The sequence below is a fragment of the Phyllostomus discolor genome, chromosome 2 (assembly GCF_004126475.2).
Source record: "Phyllostomus discolor isolate MPI-MPIP mPhyDis1 chromosome 2, mPhyDis1.pri.v3, whole genome shotgun sequence".
Classification (NCBI taxonomy): Eukaryota; Metazoa; Chordata; class Mammalia; order Chiroptera; family Phyllostomidae; genus Phyllostomus; species Phyllostomus discolor.
The window spans coordinates 213,495,465-213,515,537 of NC_040904.2; the positions used below are offsets into that span (position 1 = coordinate 213,495,465).

General features: G+C 63.5%; 1 protein-coding gene and 1 long non-coding RNA gene across 2 annotated transcripts in view; both read left to right on the forward strand.

Moving 5' to 3' along the window:
• On the forward strand, window positions 1-17,431 carry BIK (BCL2 interacting killer). The gene is made up of 5 exons (XM_028531568.2): window positions 1-82; window positions 14,020-14,151; window positions 15,455-15,562; window positions 16,251-16,368; window positions 16,940-17,431. The coding sequence occupies exons 2-5, from the start codon at window positions 14,027-14,029 to the stop codon at window positions 17,021-17,023; spliced, it is 435 nt and encodes a 144-aa protein (XP_028387369.1). The 5' UTR covers window positions 1-82; window positions 14,020-14,026; the 3' UTR covers window positions 17,024-17,431.
• Window positions 13,317-20,073, forward strand: part of LOC118499202 — an 18,789-nt gene continuing 12,032 nt past the window's right edge. Inside the window, exon 1 of the long non-coding RNA XR_004901724.1 lies at window positions 13,317-13,488. This is a non-coding gene — a long non-coding RNA (uncharacterized LOC118499202). The remainder of the gene's footprint in view (window positions 13,489-20,073) is intronic.

Consider the following 20,073-nt stretch of genomic DNA (forward strand, 5'->3'; position numbering starts at 1 on the left):
GGCCGCCAGCTGCACACAATACGCCTCCCCGCTGGAGCGCTCCGGGCACCGCCACCACTGCCACCGCCAGCGCCGACGCGAGGTGAGTCCCGGCCCTGCCTCTCCTGCCTGGACCTGAGCCCCGCTGCCGCCTGCCCGCCGCCCGGCCCGAACCCGGGGTCCTGCCCTGGGTGCCGAGCCGCTGGAAGGTTGGAGACCCATAACCTGGTTTCTCCGGGCGGGCGGCTGTCGGGTGTGTCACTTGCGGGCGACCTTTCGGGACACCGGCTCCGAAACTCCCCCTCTCTGGCCAGGGCTCCAGGTCCCCGCGGGCGATGGTGCCAGCCGCGGCCCCGCGGGCCCCAGTCTCCGCATCCGAGCGATGGGGCGGCCCCGGTACAGCCCGGCGCGAGGGCCGGGTGCCCTGTCGCCCCGCTCCGCCGTCCTGCGCGGTTCCCGGGGGTTGGGCACCCCAGTCCTCCAGGGCCGCCCCCACCGTGCCAGAACGCGGTGCCGCCAGCTCGGGTGTCCACTAAAAAAGGGAAGATGGCGTCGGGCACGGTCCCCGCGGGACCGGAGGCGCCGCGACTCGCCGCGCACCTGCGAGGAGCCGGGGACGGACTCGGTTACGCGACGCGGGGAAGTCCGGAGCGGGAACTTGCGCAAGCCGGGCGCTGCCGTCACCCCACCTGCCGGCGACCTGCACAGGTGCGCCTGAGGGCGGCGCGGACGAGCCCCGCGGGGCGCCGCGGCCTGTTCGTGTGAACCGCGCTCGGCGCTGGGGCGGCGGGTGTGCGCGGTCCCTCCGGTAACCGGCAGGGCTCCTGCCCGCCTGCCCGGTGCGGCCCAGACCCCCGGGCTCAGGGCTCTGGCGACGCGCTCCGGCCTCCTGGGTCCGAGTCGCGTTGTACACCGTTAATTGTTACTGTAACGTTCGCTAGCACAAGCCACCCGGGGGTCTGGGTGGTGTTGTTTTTGTCGTTGCTGCTGCCGTTGTAACATTTTCCCTGAGCACCTGCTGCGTCTGGGCCCTGGGAAGTTCTCTCCGCAGCTTGGCGGTAGCTCACCAGGAAGAAAGGTCCCGAGCCTTGTCCTTCCTCCGTCAGGAAGGGCCGGCGGCGCAGCACTGTGCCGGCGGCCTCAGGATGTGGCCTCACCTTACAGATGCAGAAGCCGTGACTTCCCGGGGGGCGACATAAATGCTCTCCAGCCGAAAGCCCAGCGCCGTGTGTTGGAAGCCTAACAAAAACCTTCCACGCAGTCGCTTTCTGTCTGAGTTGCCTGAGATGGGCTATTCCGTCTGGCAGCCTCCGTTTGCTGGCTCTGTAAAATGGGTCCGTGAGGTTTGGGACCAGAGGCGGAGAGCACCCACGGAAGCATTGGTTGTGCGTGGGTGCCCTGGGGTTAACACTTGACCAGTGTCCCCTGATTCTGCGCATTTTTGAGTTGTCACCACTTCCCTGGTTCCCTGACTGGCCTGTCGGAAGCGGTGGCCGGGCCAGGGTCCGGGTGCTGGCACCTGGCTGCTGAGCGAGGGCCACCCTGCCGCACCTCCTCTGTCTCCTCCACTTGTCCCGGCCCTTCTCGCTCCAGGATTTGGGGATTTCCCACCACCCTGTGAACCTCAAGGTCACAGGGGTGTCACTGGTTGATTATCTGTGGCTTCCAGCCCTACCAACCAGCGGTAGGCTGTCCAAGTTCATTTGTGCCAGTTTGTCTTTTAATAACGTCTACAGGGCCCGGGAGCACGGGCTGCCGGGCTGTGGGCTCTCAGCCAGTGTCTTGGAATGTCCTCCCGGGCAGGGGAGCATAGGTGATGGGCCTTCGGAGTGGGCCGCCAGTTGATGTTGTTTTGGGTGGGAACCACCTCAGCAGGGATATTTCTCCAAGCCCCCGGGATCCCGGGAAGCTTCCGTGGCATGGTGCAAGGCTTAAAACAGATGGAGCGATAATACTCATCCCGTCCTCTCTGAGTTCCACTCTCATCATCTTCTGCCATCTCAGCCCAATGGCTGCCTCCTCTGAGAAGTCTTCCCTGATTGCCTCATCGAAAGGTGCTGCCCTCCCCTCCTCCCCCCAGCTCCTCTGTCCTAGAACCTTATTTAACTGCTTCTAGGACACGAAAGACGGTGTGAAATGGCCCATCTGAGCTCCCTTGGTGCGACCCACGCCAGCCTGCGGCTCCGTGAGAACGGGAGCACCCAATGTCACAGGCACGCGCTGGGGAGAAGCTGGGTGGGGGGTGGTATGTGTGGTAATGACTGTCAGTTTTTAAGTGGGCGGTAGCTAAAAGAGCTGGGTGCACCGAGCTGTGAAGAAACCAGGTAGCGGCGCTGACCCGTCCTTCCACTTCCGATCGCGTCTGTCTAGCAAACAGAAGGGGTCTGGGGGAGGGCCCCCTCCGGCTGTGTCTCGAGGCTGACCTCGGAGGCCTGTCCCCCTCTCCCTGGAAAGCATCCTGTTTGCCGTGAACCTGTTCGGCTTGGAGACAATTAATGGTGTCTCGCTCCCCCGGCCTCGGACGTGGAGGATCCCACGAGAGGCCGGCTGTTTTTCTCTCCGCGTAGAACAATTCCAAGAGGTCTCAAGGAAGTTCCCGACACGCTCGGGTTTTGTTGTTGGCGGCCGCCAGGAAGCCTGCAGTGGTCTGGGATAGACGGGGGCTCCGTACTCCTCGTCCCCCGGCCCCCTTTGTACTGCTGCGGGTCTGCAGGGGCGGGGCGGGGGGTGGGGGTAGGGGGAGGAATAGGGAACGCAGGCCCCTCGGGGGCTGCAGGCCCGTGTTCCCTGTGGGCCCCGAGGCCAGAGCGAGGCCAGGCCCGGTGGCCAGGCCCTGGGCGGCTCGGGGAGGGCAGCTGATTTTCCTAGTGTCAATATTGGCAGGTGACAACACAAAACACCCGCCAGGCCTTGCGGGGCACTGCAGGTAAACCTGTTTTTCCAGAGGCGGGTCACCCAGACTCGGAGGAGAGGTGCTTGTCTGGAGTGAAGAAAAAAGCCCGCCTGACCGTGCTGGGGAGGGCGCTGCGATTTGGAGAGTTAAGACAGAGAGGGCTTGATTCCCTGCCCCCCGCCACCCGTTCCCCCCCCGCCGCAAGGGACGACCTGGGTACGATGGGCTTGGAGCTCGGAAGAGGCTCTATCAGCGCGGGGTGGAGAGGCCCGAGGACCCCCGTGGACAGACGCCCCAGCTCTGCCCCTGGGTGCTCGGGCGGGTGGAGCTCCAGGCTCTCCGCACGTTAGTGAGCACTCGCCGTGCGCCATGCGTGTGTGCGGGCAGCCTCACAGCCACCTCCCCGTCCGCCCCTTCACCAGAGGCGAGGGGTGTCCCGTCCAGGGTCCCCCAGCCAGGCTGGCCCGTCCCCGCTGCTCCCCTGTTCTGCTGTACAACGTGCTGCCGGCTCCCCCGAGCTGTCCGTGCTCGCTGGGCCCCTGCCCTGCCCTGACGGAGCAGGGGCAGACAGGTAAACATTTAATGAGGCCATAATGGGCTAAGTGCCCAATCCAGGTCTGTTTACCCAAGGTGCTGGGACAGCAGTGGATTTTGTCGGGGAGGAGCTGGGTTCTGGGCGGGGCCTGGGGGAGGGAGCAGCCCGCCCCCCCCCCCCCCCCCCCCCCCGCCGCACCACACCAGCCTGCCGGTGCAGAGGGAGGGTGTAAAGGTGGGCTGCTCCCGGGGTGGGGGGACTCCAGGCCCTGTGGGGCGGGGGACCTTGTCCCAGGGAGGGAGCAGAAGCCACCAAGGCTGCTGACAGAGTCTGGTGAGTGACCGAGACCCCTCCGAAGGCACTGGGGGGAGGCCCCACATGGCAGGAGGGAGACCCCGAGGGCAGTGTCTGGGCCTGGCAGGGCGTGGCCCCTTGGTTATTTAATTTTTCTTTGTAAAAATGTGCTATTTTTAGAGAGGGGGAGGGAGGGAGAGAAGCATCCACGTGTGAGATCAACGTGGATCGGTTGCCTCGCGTGTCCCCCAACTGGGGACTGAGGGACGATGCCCAGTGGACACTGAGCCACACCAGCCGGGGTGCCCCTCACCGAACTTTCAATATGTGCCTTGGAACTCGAACTGCAGGCAGGTGGTTGGTATCGTGGCACCTAGACTTCCAAGTGGTGACAGAGAGAGAGCCCAGGGTCCGCTCCCTGAGGTCCACGAGGTCTTCGGGACTCGCACCACGTGGCCCCCCGAGTTTTTCTTGCCTGTCCCCCCACCCTTGTTTCTCTGTTCATCGGACTGTTGATTGTAACAAGACTGCGGTCTGGGAGGCTTATAAGCAACGAGATTTATTTCTCCCAGGTCCGGGTGCTGGAAGTCCAAGGTCAGGGTGCCACACACTTCCCTGACCTCCACGGAGGACAGGCAGGGGGCTTCCCGGGCCTCTTTCAGAAAGGGTGGGCCTCCGGAAGGCCCCGTCTCCTGGTGCCATTCCCACGGCCGGTTAGGTTTTCAGCGTGTGAATCTGAGGAATTCGGGGTCCAGAGGGACTGGGGAATTTGTCCCCAGTCTCACAGCCACACAGATAAGGATCCAGGTGTGTCCCCCAGCCGAGCGCCCCTCGGCACAGCCAGTGCCATCCCGGCAGCAGCTCCTCGTGCCCGCCCGGGGCCACGTGGGACTGCGGGCCGGGTCGGCCTTCCTCGGTGGGGGCGGCTCGGTTGAACCGTCGGGCCTCCTTTCTCCCTGAACCCGACACACTAGAGGAAACGGCCCTGTCGGGGCGGCCGTAACCGTGGCACACGCACGGGCACACTGTGTCTCTCTGAGTTCCTGAGGGGCCACTTCACGATCCGAGACACTCGGGGGAAACTGGAAATACGAACGGATTCGCTTCCGCCTGGCCGCTTGGTCACGCTCTGAGGGTCTCAGCGTTTGAAGTCTGTAGTCCTCTCCCCGGCCGGAGGGCTGGGCCCGCGCTGTCCCTGTGCAGTGGGGGAAATGACCATCGGAGAGGAGAGGTGGTCACCTGCCCTGGGTCCCGCAGGACACAAGGCGCACACTGGTGAGCTGCTGGGAGGGGGCGGTGCGTCTGGTTATAGAAGGAACCGTGTACACATCGGGGATAAGGCTGAGGTCCGTCCCTCTGTCCCTCGCCGGCCGCCCCGGGAGCTCCACGGCCCCCCCAGAGGTGGCCGCTGCGAGCCTGTGCCCGCCCGGACCTTCCCTGCGTTTCCATCACAGCGGGGGACAGGCACGCGTTTGCATACATGGTGTCACAGCTGGTTCCTCATCTTGCCTGCGTCGCTCGGCAGCTAACCGCATCTTTCCATGTCCCCGCACAGACAGACGCCCACCTGGTTCCACCCTCACGGGGCCCACCTGCCCACCCCGTGTGGGTTCGGGGGGTAGGGGTGCTGGTGTCGCCCCGAGCTAACACTCCAGGTGTCCGGTGTGACCCTAGGATGAGGCATCGAATGGGGCCTGAGCAGCTGCCTTCCAATTTCGACCTGGGCTGTGGCTGTAAAGAAAGTGTCCTGCCCTGGCTGGTGTGGCTCAGGGGACTGAGCACGCGTCTTCAAACCAAAGGGTTCCCGGTTCGATTCCCAGTCAGGGCACAGGCCGGGGTTGTGGGCCAGGTCCCCCGGTGGGGTCACGTGAAGGGCAACCATGCATTGATGTTTCTGTCCCTCACTTCCCCCTTTCCTTCCCCTCCCTCTAAAAAATAAAAAAAATCTTAAAAAGAAAGAAAGAAAGCAAGCATCCTGGAGTTGGAGGCCAGGTTTAACACACCTGCTCCGCTGGGACGCGGGACCAGCCCCTCAACGCTGAACCTCAGTCTCCTCGCCTGTAAATAGGGCTGACAATCCTCCCTCCCACAGGATTAAAACTGTGTGTGTGCACAGGTGCATACTTCTAAAATTGATTTTTGAGAGAGAGGAAGGGAGGAGGGGAGAGAGACATCTCTTTGTTGTTCCACTTATTTATGCACTCATTGGTTACTTCTTTTGCATGTCCTGACAGGGGCGGGGGTCGAACCCACAACCTTGATGAATGGAGATGATGCTCTAACCAGCTGAGCTACGTACCGGCCAGGGCGCCATGCGCACCGTTCTGCCTTTGTTTCCAAGGCAGCCTCATCCCTCCCGTGCTCAGAGGGCAGGGCGAGAACGGGCAGGACGGCTGGCGTTTTCCAGAGTGCGCCGGCCTGTGCACTGCTGGGTCGGCGTATTTCTGGAGCCCAGACGTGGCTGCTCTGATCGTGTGGCGACCTCTGAACTTCCGTTCTCGGCCCCCTCGGGCCCCCGACCGTGAAATGGGGCCGACGGCCGGCCCCCTCCTTCTGAGGGAGGTTGCACTCAGCGGATGCAATTAGAAAGGTTGTGGGGTCACCGAGAGCAAGAAGTCCCAGCCCCAGAGACGGCAGTTTTCGTGTGAGGCTGCAGCCACTGTGCCCTGCCTACCCCAGCCCTGGGGATGGCTCTGCTAGGTTCGGCTGGCACTGCTGGGGGGGGGGGGGGGGGCTGGGCTGCGGGTGGGGTAGCGGGACCAAGGGGCCTTGGCCCCAGGGGTCCAGTTCAAGCCACCATGTTCCAAATGAGTGAACACCCACCCACCCATTGCCAATTTTAGGTGAATTTCCAACTTCATTTTTGCTCGAAATACCTGTCTCTCTCCTTACTTCTCTCTCCCTTTTCCCCCCTCTCTCTCCATCACGTAAGGGAAGTGAGCCCTGCCCACCTAAACAAGCCTTTGGGGCCCGTGGGGGCTCATAGGGGCCCAGGCTGGAGCCCGGACTTCCCCTGCCAGGTGGGGAGGGGGCGGGAGGCGGTGGGCGGAGCCTGGGGGCGGGGCGGTTGGGTCCTTCGTTCCTGAAATAGACCTTGAAGACAAACAGCTCCATTTCGGGCCCAGGCAAGTGGCTGACTCTGAAACAGTGATTTTTGCCGTCGTTTTGGATCAGTGATGCCAGCAAGGGCACGGTAGCCCAAGTTCCAGGGCACAGAAGCGTATGTGGTGCAAGCCCAGTCTCCTTCCCACCTGTCCCAGAGGCACCTGGTCACCCTCCTGACGGATCTGTGCAGCTGGGAGGGAGTGTCCGTCCGTCCACGGCTGCGCTTTTCCGCACGAGCAGCAGCGTGGGAGGTGCCGGCACAAACCCTCCGCGCCCCGCTGCACCCGTGGGGCCAGGCGCCTTCAAGGTCCTGGCACCGTGGCACGTGCAGACCCACTGTGTCTCTCTTGCGGGGCAGCCCGGTATATGCCGGGGTTTATGCCGGGGTTTATGCCGCATGCACGTCTGAGGTCAGAAGTCCTGTGCATTCGTGACCTGGGTAGATGGGGACTGAGGGTGCCCTGCTCCCTGCGGGTCCTTTAACCAGCTGTCGGGAGCCCCACGGGGCAGCGCGGGAGGGCAGCAGTTACATCCTCTCGCCCTCCTGGCGGTGCTGGGGCTGTGCTGCTCCCACGCAGGAGAGCCCTCTCTGAGCCAGCCTCGGAGGGTCGGGCCCTGGTCTCGGGGCGACGGCGGCAAGCTGGGACTGGAACCCAGGTCGTCCTGCCCAGGTCGAGGCTTTTCTGCGCACGCATGTGTGCAGAGCTTTGCGTGCTGGGTGCTCCGTCAGCCGGGGCATCACCCTACTCGTGGGTGGGGGCAGGGCCCGTGACTGGCATGGGCGGCATGGGGGGCAAGCCCTCCTGGAAGAGACTGGGCAAGGGGACCAGGTTTTCCCAGCAAGGTCCACCCGGCAGCCACTGGCCTGGCATCCGGGACTCCAGTGACCAGGTGGCGTCGGTGGGGCCCCAAAGGCATCACCACCTGTTCCTGCTCCGCTGACACTCGGCAGGGCTGGGCCTGGGGAGCCCGAGGGTCCATGCTGCGAGGGGGCAGCCGTCTGTGTCCCAGTGTGTGCACGGAGGGGGGCACAGCCTGCGACCTGCAGCCCGCTCCTCCACGGACCCCCCCGTGGCCCATCCCACCCTCTGTTCCTGGGTTCGCCCATTTTCAAAACAGAAGTCGTCAGAGTCCTGCCTGGGTCTGCGGGTCCCCCCCTCCCCCAGGGCCTTGACACCCCTGTCCCCCCCGCCCCCCCGCTGCTCCCGCTGCCCTGGCGTTGCAGCCTTCTGCGGAAGATGGGCACCTGCACCGGCTCTCACTCCGCCTTGCCGCAGCCCTGGGAGGGGGATGGCGCTTCCCCGTGTCCCAGGCTCAGAAAGCGAGGCCAGGCCAGGCCAGGAGCTGGCGGCCCGAGGAGCCCGCCCTCCTGTGTGCCCCGAGGCTGCAGGTGTCCTCACGGCCGCGGGGGCGGCTCTCTGCTGCACGGAGGTCAGATTTGCATCCCCACCTCTGTGGGCAACACAGGGTTCCTGGCTGGTTTTTCCACTGAGCACGTAGGAGGGTTGAAGTGTGGGCCGCCGGGTGGGTGGGGACACATGGGTAGGTGTGCTTTCCTTTCACCAAACAAGTGTTTTAAACCACTCATTTGCAAATCTGTTGGGAAAAAAACAGATGCTTATAGCCAGGCAGGGCTTCTGGGCTGGCAGCAGCCGTGGCCTCAGCAGCCGAGTTTGCTTAGTCATCCGACAAACACCACTCTGCCCCGGGCTGTGCGCGGCGAGCCAGAGATGACACGGGCAGCTGCTGTGGTTTTGCTGCCTGCTGCTACCGGGTCTGGCCCATCCACGCGGGTTCTGCTGGTTTGCCCTCGCAACAGCCCTGGGAGGTAGGTGTTCCTGGTCTCGGCGAGGAGACTGGACGAGCAGCGTGCCCAGCGAGCAGCCTGGCTCCCCGTCCGGGCTCAAACCCGAGGCAGCCTGTGTGGTTGGCTGGAGGTAGGAGGGAGCAGAGACAGGGGCTGTGGGACCCTCTGGGGGCCCCAAGCGGACTCTGGAACCTGGGGAGAGGCTGCTAGAGCCGAGTTCTCTGGGGACAGAGAGGAAGGAGCCAAGCAGAGGAGGTGGGCACTGTTTGCTCGGAGGGTCAGCACCCTGGGCACACAGGGTGTGCTGAGCTGCAGCACAGCTGCAGCGGTCTGCAGCGGGGCAGCTACAGGCTGACGCGGCGGCCGGGGGCAGGAGAGGGCCCTGACAGCAGTGTGGCACGGCTCCCGTGGGGACCAGGGGCTGAGCGGGGCTGTGACAAGCCGGAGTCTGAGGCTGCTGTCCAGGAATCTGGTTGGAGGGAGCCCAGCTGCGGACAGGAGACAAGCAGCTGGAGCTTGGCCCGGCGGGAGGCGGCCGGCGCTGGGCCTCCGCCAGGGTGCTGGGGTGGCTGGGAGGCCACTGCAGGGACCCTGCCCCCCATCCCCAGTTCCCAGCTGCGCCCCGAGTTCTCCTGCCCAGACCTGGAGCCCCAGGCCACCCAGGCCTGGCGGCTTTAAACAGAGCCCGCACACAGGGCCGGGACGACAGTAGCTGCCCAGACATCCTCCAGGACTGCACCCGCTCGTGCTGCTCCCTGCAGGGACAGGAGCCAACCCCACGAGCCTGGGGGCACTAGTCACTGGTCCCTTTACCAGGTGAGGACACAGCGCCTTGGCCACTGTCGCACTGCAGGTGACTGGCTGGGTCAGGGCATCAGCCGAGGGGCCCCTGCCCTTCTGGAGGGTCTTCCATGCGAATCTGCAGACAGGGAGGACTCCGGTGACGGTCCTGGGCCAGCAGGGCGTGGGGACCCACGGGAAGGCGTGGACTCAGGGCTTGTCCCCAAAGAGTCCAGTCCCCCGGGGGGAGACACCACCCGCTGCTCACCCACCCCGCAGGTGGTCCCACACACTCAGGCCTCAGTCCCCAGCCCGGCCACGCTGCCAGTGGTCACTGTCCCTGGTCAGGCGCCTGCCTCTGAAAGACTGGTGCGCTGGTGCCTCCCCATTGGCTGCTAGAGGATTCTGGGATTGTGGGGGGGGGGCGGGCAGGGATGTTGGGACAGTGGGCAGAGGCGAGGCTCCGAGGCCACAGGCCCAGCGAAGTCCCCTTGAGGCCCCTGGCCTGTGGGGGCAGCTGGGGAGCACACAGCAGCCCCTGGAAGAGAGAGCCCCCTGCAGAGGGGGTGGGGTGGAGGGAGGAGGGCACCAGGAGGCAGATGCAAATGAGGGCTGGCGCTGCTTTCCCAGGGAAATGGTCATTTTCATAGGCACTGAGCCCCCTGGGGGCTGGGGGCCTGCCCGGAGCTCCTGGTCACGATTCCGTACCACCAGCTCCAGGGCACCCGTGCGAGCACACTGCTTACGGCCTAGGCAGGGAAGTTGCTGCACCTGTCCGGCCCTTCACTGCTCCCACGGAGCGGCACGTGCTCCTGCGAGGATTTTAAGCGTGCTTTATGAGATCCGCTCCTGGCAGAAGCCTTGTATTTCTGCAAAGATGCGTTGCGTGTCTACTACTGATGCTTCCTGGCTGCCCGGCAGGGACGCCGCTGTGGTTTGCGCGCTGATCCTGGGTCTGACAACCTCGGGACTCTCGGTAGCTGTGGCAGGTGTCCGTGTCCGTGTCCTGCTGCAGCGCTTCCCTGCCTTTTCCTGAAACGGCCACATTTTCTCCCGCTGGGGCAAACGGTTCACCTTCTCTCGGAGGCTTCCTCCAACTCGCCAGGATCCATTCACAATTTCCTCTGTTTAGGTCTCACTTACGTCAGCCTCCCCTCCCCCCCAGGGGCTCTCCTCTCTGCTCCGAGGAGGAGCACCATTGCCAGAATGCGTGGGGGGCTGTGGCTGGGGGTCAGCGTCCCCCCGCCGGCTGCCAGGGACGACGGTTTGCCCGTTTCAGCCGCCTGTCCTCCCCCGCCCCCAAAAGGCTGAGAGATGAAAGCGTTCCAGAAGCGGCTTCAAACATGCGGTAGTCACGTGTCGTGGACAAGTGGGCATTGTCGTGGGATCTCGGCCCCCTGCCACCGGAACTAATGCCTGAAGGTCATGCACCCGGAACAGCTGCTGACTGCATCTTAGGGCTCTTAGAAATGTCACCGTGACCTTCCCCGAGGGTCTGCGCCGGTCCCTGGGTCTTGGGCCTGCAGACTTTTAACACTTTGCCTGCAGGTGCCTCAGCAGGTGGCAGCACCTCCCCCCAACCCCTGCCTTGGGCGTGGGTGCTAGGGGCCACCCTCCCCGCACCCACTGGGCCCGACCCGCCTGCTCCTTTCAGGGGGAAGGAGCTTGTCCTGGCAGGTGCGGGTGGCATATGCCAGGCCTCGGGCGCTCGGCGGCCATTGTGGCCGTGCTTGCCGTCTGACGTCTCCAGCTCCCTCCCCGCCTCGCCGCCTTTCCCGCCGGGCCTCCATCTGGAGCAGATGCCGGACTCGGCCGTTTCCCTCCCGGGAGAGCCAGCCAGCCCGCTCTCTCGGACACACACGCGGGGCGTTTGTTCCCCCTAGGACAATGCCGTCCTTGTGCGGTTTCCTTCCGAAAGGCCGGGGCGCCCGGACCCCTCACACCTGTCCGCGCCGCCTCTGATGACGTCACAGCTCCTCCCCCTCCTTGCAGGCGTTCGGGGTGCCTTGTGGACGCTCAGCTGTCTAGACTCCTGCGGGAGACCCCTGGAGGATCTGCAGCTGCCCTCCGTTGGCTTGAGCCCCGGCCCTGCCTCCGCCGCCTCCACCGCCCCGGGTCATGCCGATGCGAACGGCCGGCCGGCGCGCTCTGGTTCAACCCCAGTGCCCCTGCCGCCGCCCGCAGGTCCTGCGCTTGGAGAGTGGGAGATTGGGGGTTCTGTTCCTTCTGTGTTCAGTGCAGGCAGATGTGTGGACTTAGACATTTTATTTTTTTTAACTTTTTTTAAGATTTTACTTATTTATTTTTAGAGAGGGAAGGGAGGGAGAAAGAGAGACAGAGAGAAACATCAATGTGCGGTTGCTGTGAGCCATGGCCTGCAACCCAGGCATGTGCCCTGACTGGGAATCAAACCCGCGAAGCTTTGGTTTGCAGCCCGAGCTCAATCCACTGAGCTACACCAGCCAGGGCCAACTTAGACATTTTAAACACCCAGGACCATCCTGGCCGGTGTGGTGCAGTGGGTTGGAGCATCGTCCCGCAACCAAAGGGTCCCTAGTTTGGTCCCTAGTTCGGTTCCTGGTCAGGGCACGTACGCAGGTTGCCGGTCTGATCCCAGGTCCGGCTTGAACAACAGGAAACCAATCTCTGTTTCTCTTTCTTCCTTCTTCTCTCTCTCTAAGCAATGAAACAAATATTATTTGGTGAGGATTTTTTCCTTCCTCTTTATATCTTTAAATATTATATTTATTTTTAGAGAGAGTGGAAGGGAGGGAGAAAGGGGGGTGAGAAATATCAGCCCTCAACCCAGGCATGTGCCCTGACTGGGCATTCAGCCTGTGACCTTCCGGTTCACAGGCCAGGGCTCAATCCACAGAGCCACACCAGCCAGGGCCTTAGGTGAGGATTTTAAAAAGTTAAAAGCAAAACAAAACCAGGACGTTACTGTGAAAAAATAAGAAGGAAACACGAGGCTGTAACAGTTGGCGCCTGTTCCTCAGGGTTGCAGGCTCTGCTCACGCCCCTACAGGAGGCCCTCCCTCCCGTCCCCCACCCCCGACAACCAAGTGAGGGGCTTCTGAGACTTCACAGATGGGAAAATGGCGGTGCCCCACAGCCGAGTGGCAGAGCTGGGATTTGAACTCACGCGCCTGAGTTCCAGAGACAGATTCTTCTGTTTTGGACCTAAGTCTGTCTGGCACAGCATGTGGGATAAATTCCGGTCACGCAGGTCGTAGGGTGTCACCCAGCCATTGTTCTGTTTTTTTAAGATTTTATTGATTTATTTTTAGGGAGGGGAAAGGGAGGGAGACAGAGGGAGAGAAACATCAATGTGTGGTTGTCTCTCACACGTCCCCTACTGGGCACCTGGCCAGCAACCCAGGCATGTGCCCCCACTAGGAATGGAACCTGCAACCTTTCCGTACACAGGCCCGCGCTCAACCCACTGAGCCACATCAGCCAGGGCAGAATTCACAGCTGTAATAGTTAGACCGACCTTTGGCTGCAAGCAAGAGCAAAGTCAGTGAAGGGTGATTTAAACAACTTGGGTTTTCTTTTTCCCCGTACGGTGGGCAGACAGTGGCTGGCGTGTATTCTTTCGGTTCCCACACCGCCCTCGGAGAGCCCGCACTCTGTGTGCCCCTCTGCTCCGAGTCCCTGGCGTGTTAGCTACTCTTGTGCTCGACACCTCAGTGTCGTCAGCCGCTGCTGCGGCTCGACCCTTCACTCCGTGTGGAGGCCGCCAGGAGAGAGAAGAGCCCCCCAGGCTGTGTCTGCTCCCTTTGAGCCCACATCAGACTTCCGGGACATCACTGACGGGACAGGGTTGCGTACCCGCCGCTAGCTGCAAGGCACGCTGGGCGAGTGAGGAGCGGGAGGGTCGTGGTCGGCCTAGGAGGACGACCTCCTAGGAGGAGAGGGATCCAGGGCTGCCCGAAGAAAATCAGTCTTCTGAGCAGGCGGAGGGGAGGGCAGACCGCCGAGGCAGTGCGGAAGGAGGTGGTTAGAATACACTGCCAGGAGCGATCTCGTTACTGACACGGGCACGTGGCGTGCGTTATCTGCTTAGGAGCAAGCCTGGAGAGTACCTGGCAGGTCCCCCTGCGACCCGGGACTGGGCGTGGCCCGTCCTCGTGGAGCTTATCTGCTTCCTCCCGGGGAAGCAGCGGACAGTGAGAGCAGGGAGCGTCGGGGAATGCTCTCCAGGTGGAGCCTGGCCTTGCGCTGCTATTTTGATAACAGATACCTGGGTTTTTTATGAAATTTTTTATTTTTTATTTTTCCATACCGGGATTTCTTAAGAGTGCCAACTGGCCTCTTGAGGGGCCAGTAGTAAAGCCTTTCTCAGATTTATACTCTGACTCTGTGTCACAAAGAGGAAAGACGAGAGCCCTCACGAATCCTCTCCAGATCCCCGACTTCAGAGATGCCTTCTGGAAAACAGGGAGGCACCGTGACTTGCCCAGAGGCACGTGCGGCCGGAGCCCAGCCCGGGGCGGCTGGGCGGGGCGGGCTGACGGAGGCTCCAGCACAGGAAGGGTGGGCTACGGCAGGGGTGGGGGGGCTCCGTGAAACCCCGAGTCCCCCAGTTCCCGGTGTCAGCCTGTGTGTGTCTCTCTCCCCCAGGGAAGAAATGTCGCAAGGGGGACCCCTCTCCAGGAACCTCATTTTGTGCACCTTCCTGCAGGAGCACAGCCTGCAGCCTGTGGAGGTTGCCGACACCGCCAGCCTCCTCCACTTCAGCCCGGAGCCCCACGGGTAGGTCCCAGCACCCCCCCCCCGTGGGCCCCGCCCACCCGCATTCCTGCAGGTGGCCATCAGAGGGCGTGGTGCGGCGGGCAGGCCTGCTGGGTTCCCGGCTGCACTCCGGAGTGGAAACTGCCCAGGCTTGGTCCTGGGGGATGGCGGGAAGGCTTTGCTCTCACACCAGCTCACCGGGGGGCGCCTTGGAGCCTCCAGCATGTCTGCCGTCCCAGGAAGGACCTTGGGCACCTGCTGTTGAAGTGGCTCAGGCTGGTGGCCTTAGGACGGAGTGCCTCCTGGCACTCCATGACCACAACTGCCTGGTCCAGGCCCCGTAAGCAGTGGATCCAAAGCCGCTGAGGCCCCTGGAGACACAGCCCCTGGCCCAGCTGTCAGGGCGGCAGAGAGGGGATGCCCCCAAGATCACCCCCGGTTCTGTGTGCGCCCCACTGGTTTAGGCCTGAGGATTCTTAATCCTGACATCCCAGACTTGGGGGTCGGGGCTGGTTGGGATTGTAGGGCCGGAGGGACCCAAAATGTGCCTTTTCCCTCCACCCTGCCCCATTTGTAGATGACAGCAGGGGACGGTCGGCCTGGGGCACTGTTGTCCTGAGGTCCCACAGGGTGTCGGCATACAGGTGGGACCTCAGCCCACCTCCCTGACTGGCTGGCAGCCCCCAGCCCGCCCCCCATCGCTCCCGGAGGAGGGAGCGAACGGGCCCTGGAGACCGGGGAGGTGGCCGGGGCTGTGCGGGGCTGGGGATTCCCAGGCGGCCACCTCGTCACCAGGATGGAATGTGTGGGCAAACACCTGAGACTGGGCCGAAACCGCCCAGGTGCCCAGCGGGGGGAGGGGAGAATGTCAGACTTGGGGGTTGCATGGGGTGTGCGCCTCCATTTCCATGAGGGACTCAGTTCAGTGAGAGTGGGGGGCCCAGACGGGGGCTGATGAGCCCCTCCTTTCTCAGAGGGGCGATGACACAGGTGGTGTCAGGATTGGGGACCAGGGAACAGGTCCCCGAGCTCCTCCCTACGAGGAGGAGGGTAAGTCGAGACTCCGGGGGAAAGCCAGCCTCAGAGCCCCCACCTGCCCAGACCCCCGGCTGAGGGCTCAGACCAAACCCAGAAGCCCCCTGCCCACCCACCGCTACGGAGGGCCGTCACTGCAGCGAGGGGGGGCCGGAGGAGAGCCAGGGGGAGGTTCCTTGCCCCTCACCGTGCCCTGCATCCCGTGAACCTGTGGCCCAGTTGGCCGGGTGGGTCTGGGTGGGGGGGTCACCGGCCCAGCCCAGCCCTGACGCCAGTACCCTCCTCGCAGGGACATCCAGCATGAGATGGCCATGCGGCTGGCCTCCATCGGGGACGAGCTGGAGCTGAGGTGGATGCTGCCCCGAGTCGCCCAGATGCCCTGGATGGCCGTGTACAGGTGAGCACAGGTGACCGGTGCCTGCCTGCATCACCTGCCCCAGGAGCTGGCTGGCCGCCCCGTGTTCTTCCTGCCTTGGCCACAGACAGCGGGCTCAAGCCCCTCCTTCCCGCCCTCCCTCATCAAGCCAAAGGGTCGGGACGTAAAGTGACCAGGTGTGTCGAGTGAGCTCCAATGGCAGTGTCCACGTGTGCTCCCGGGCAGAGACACTCGGCACCCGGGATTTGCCAGGACCCCCGAGGGTTCTCGGGCCTCAGGGAAGGTGGAGGACGTAGGTGGAGGAGGTAGAAACCTCCCACGAGGCCGGGACCAAAGGTGACACAGTCTCTTGGTCTCCAGGGAGGAGCCTCCTTTGGGGGAGCCCGGCCTCTACCCAAACAGCTGCTCCGGAGGGAGGACCTGCTCCCCTGGACCTGCCTCTTGGGGGCCTGCGGACAGTGGGGCGTTGGCCATGTGGCCAGCTCTGCGTGGCCGGCTCCAGAATGCAAGGGCACGTGGGGGAGGAGACGGGAAGTCAGATGAGCTTAGGCCCGTGGACAGGGGCCCTCACGGCAGAGCCACCCAGGGGAGGGGAGAGGGGGCAGGGGAGAGGGGGGCAGGCCCTCTTCTCCCCACAGCTGCCACCTAAAGGCCGTCTCTGCCCAGTTCGGGTAATAACGGCCCGCTCCCGTCCTGTTCTGTCGCACAGCCTAGCTTTCACCTACAACCAGACGGGCCTGAGGGGCGTTCTGAGAAGTTTCATGGGTGGCCTCACCAACCTCAGGGGAAACAGAAGGTTCTGGAGCTTCCTGACCCTCAGGGACAGGGTAAGTAAGCCTCGACAGTCCGCAGCTGCTCCGTGAAGCGCACCCTCTCCGGTGCCAAAGGCCCCGCCACTCCCTATCGCTGGCCTAGCCTGCTCCACCCCAGTTTCTTCTGTCTGGTCCCCGTGGCCTTCGGGTTGGGCTTATTGACTGTGCGCGGGCCCGCGTGTGCCTCGCCTGCTCCCCACCTGTGCCCACACTTGGCCCTCTGCCAGGCCTCTGGCAGACACGTCTGGTTCCTCCTCCACCTGCGGGGGGCAGGTGCCTCTTGTCCTGAGCAGCTTTCCTGGCCACGCCCCACCGCTCCCACCACCTCATCCCGTCACCCCAGTCCCCAGCAGAGGACGTCCGCGTGGCCTGGCCACCCCTCCGGCCGGTCCTTGGGCACTTTCCTCTCCCTCCCCTCCTGGCTGCCTCGTCTTCCTGGACCCTCGGCTGCAGCCCCTCCGGTCCGTGAGCAAGGTGGGGCTGCACCCCTCCTGCTCACCGCGCGGGGCGGGGCGGGCACAGGAGGCGCGAGGAGCCGGCCCCTTCCGGGCTGCCGGCCCTCACCTCTCTCCTCCTCCACCGACAGGTGTCCCCCGGCCTCGGGCGCAGGCTGTCCTTGCTGCTGCTGCTGGCGCTGCTGCTCGACTGGGGCCTCCACGTCCTGCAGTGAGGCGCCGCGGGCGGCGCCGCGGCGGGGCTGGCCCCGCCCCCCGACTGCCACCCTGGAGGTGGCCTTGTTGGTTTCGTTGTCTTTTTAACTTCTTATGATCCTTTTTTATATTTAAATTCTGAGTGCTGGGACACTCCTGAGGTTTCATATTTGTGGTTTTTGTTTGTTTGTTTTTGTAAGAGAAATGAATTACGCCCTCGGGGGTCTTGATGGTTACCTGCTCCCCAGGCCCCAGCCCGCCCCGCCGCGGCCTGTCCCGGAAGGAGCCTGCCTCGTGGGCGGGGCCTGTAGCGGGAGATGGGGGGAGTGCTGGCCACGCCCCCATGCCTGTAAGGCCCTCAGCACAGAGAATCCGCTGGAGCAGGTTTCTGAGGGTGAGGAGAGCGCAATAAACTGTTGGTTTCCGTCCGTCTCTGGTCCTCTCTGGGGGGTGCACAGTGTGGGCTCCATCTCGCCCCTCGGAGGGGAGGGCAGGGGAGGGGAGGGAAGGGGCGGGCCTGCTCCTAGCCTCCTGCCTGTCACAGCCTCCAGGCTCATCCCTGCACCTGCCGGCGCCAACTGAGCCCCGTGGAACGGGTCTGCTCCCGCCCGTCCTGCCCTGGTGTCTGACACCTACCGCCAGGGATCGTTTCCTTTGGGCGTGCTCCCGGTGGGGCTGCGCCCGGGGCGGGGTTTCCACATGATGCAGGAAGGTGCTCTGCTCTTAGGGGTTAGAAGCAGCTTCAGTCCGAGTCCGTAGAGGAATCGGTCTTCAACCCCCAAAAGGAAGGACCAGAGGCCTGTCCCCTCCCAGGAAGGTGGCAGGCAGGGGTGACATGGGTCATCCAGTGGCCTCCCGATTCCTGCAGAGTCCCCTCTCGCAGAGCTCTGCACAGGCCCCGGGGCGCTGCGGCAGGGGCCCGGGACCCCTGTGCCCTGGGGATCTGAGGTGGGGGCTGCTGGGGGCAGCGAGGCACCTACCCAGAGCAGGTGACAAGGCTGTGGGGGCGGGGGCTGGGCCCACCATCTTTTTCTGTTTCAGCCGCTTTTGGACAAGTTCTCTGGTCTGGTCTGGATTTCTGTAGACAAGGCAGGAGGGAGGCTCCTAAAGGTGCCCAGGGGGCCTATTCCCGCTGGGCAGGAGCGTGTGCCCAGTTGGGAGGGGCCGTGTTCTCCACTGACCTGGGCCCCAAGATGGGGCGGCTGCCAGCCACAAGGACGCTGTCAGAGGGCGTTTCCCCAAGGGGCCAGGATGCAGGCCCCACGGAGCACCCTGTGCCTCTCTCTGCCTCTCCTCCGGAGTCAGGGTCAGCAGGGCACCCCCACCCCAGCCCAGGGCTCTGTCCTGGAGGCGACCCTGCCCACCAGCGTTTGGAGTGGGGTCCTCCCGCACCCCTGCCCATTGCTTGCCATTCCTCCCGTGGCTCCGAGCTGCGTGGACCGAGCGCACCGTCCCAGACCCGAGGGGGCAGGCCTGCCACGCCAGCTCCGTCACGGGACGTCCTCAGGACGGGAGACGCCACCCTGCCTGCAGCTCCCCGCACAGGGGCTGGGTCTCCTGAGACTGCCCGCTGCCCGTTTGGAGCTCTCAGCGGAGGGGAGTTCGAGCAGAACTGGCCGTTTCTTTAAACTCACAACCAGGTTCTTTCTGAACGTTCTGAGGGTTTCTACAACCAAGTTTTAAGGGCTCCCTTCCAGTACACGCTGGCCCGGAGCCAGGACGGCTGCCCACAGGCAGGGACCCCCATAGGGAAGCCAGCCCTGCCCAAAGGCCAGCAGGGCCCTGCTGAGAAGCCCTCAGCTTTACACACCAGTCTGCACATTGACACTATATATATATATCTAATATAAGTATATATTTATAAATATATAAATATATCTAATATAAACATATATCTTAAATATATATATTTAAAGATTGTATTTACTTTCAGAGAAAGAGAGGGAGAGAAACGTAAATGTGCAAGAGATAGATCGATTGGTTGCCTCGTGTGCTCCCGACCGGGGACCTGGCCCACCACCCAGGCATGTGCCCTGCCTGGGAATTGAACCGGCGACCCTTTGGTTCTCAGGCTGGCACTCAGTCCACTGAGCCACACCAGCCAGGGCTATATATGTTTTTAAAGGTTTTTATTTTTAGAGGGGAGGGGAGAAAGGGAGACACACATCAATGTGTGGTTGCCTCTCCAGCGCCCCCTACTGGGGAACGCAGCATGCAACCCAGGCCTGTGCCCCGACTGGGAAGCATACCCGGCGTCCACTTGGTTCACAGCCTGGCACTCAGTCCACTGAGCCACACCAGCCAGGGCATGACAATATACCTAAAGACAAACGCAGAGGTTTCGTTCCCAGTGAGGTTTGCGCACTGGCACTGAATAATGAGAAGACCCCCCGGGAAGCAGGGGATTACTCCTGTCTGATGCTGACGCAAGCAGCTGCCTCTGCAGGGCGCCTGGGCTTCGCCCCCCTGTGCAGACCGGGCATCGGGTGTGCCCTGTGCCAGGATAGGTCTCGGGCACCCGGTGGGCACTCAGTATTCGCTGCAGGGGTGACTTGGGAGGGGGGAGGAAGCGGGCCCTCAGCAGCCCTCTGCAGCCCTCCCTGCACCCCTCCGCTTTGCTAAAGGCCCCCCTTCCCAGCAGGGCAGAGGCCACCCACTTCCTGGCACACAGCAGACCCCCCCAGCACCACCCCTTGGCCCTGGGTGTCAGCTCTGCCGAGGCCAGCTGGGTCTCAAGCCCTTTCGACTCGGTGATGGAGTGAAAATTCTGGTTGTGGGTGGCTACAGGGACAGTGGGGCACTGCCCCGTGCCACTGGCCTACCTGGTGCCCATACCAGGGTGCCCACAGCACCTGCCGCACACGGTGAACAGGCCCAGCCTTTCTAGTCCTTGGGATGCTCCTGCCGGCCGGGCGGGCTCAGCCCACGTCAGAGCCACCGCCTGAGCCCAGGTGACGGGCCTGCCCAGGTGGCCGGCCGGTGGAGGCAGTGCGAGAACTCAGCAGTCTCTTCACGTACTGGGCACTGCTGCTCCCGTCCCCAGCACCGAACCACGCTTCCAGGAGGAGGA

What these genes read in the sequence shown, in the direction of transcription:
- BIK (XM_028531568.2), top strand. Translation starts at nt 14,027, where the DNA reads ATGTCGCAAGGGGGACCCCTCTCCAGGAACCTCATTTTGTGCACCTTC. An exon ending in TTCAGCCCGGAGCCCCACGG is followed by an intron (nt 14,152 to 15,454) that starts GTAGGTCCCAGC and finishes CCCTCCTCGCAG; the next exon opens with GGACATCCAGCATGAGATGG. An exon ending in CCCTGGATGGCCGTGTACAG is followed by an intron (nt 15,563 to 16,250) that starts GTGAGCACAGGT and finishes TCTGTCGCACAG; the next exon opens with CCTAGCTTTCACCTACAACC.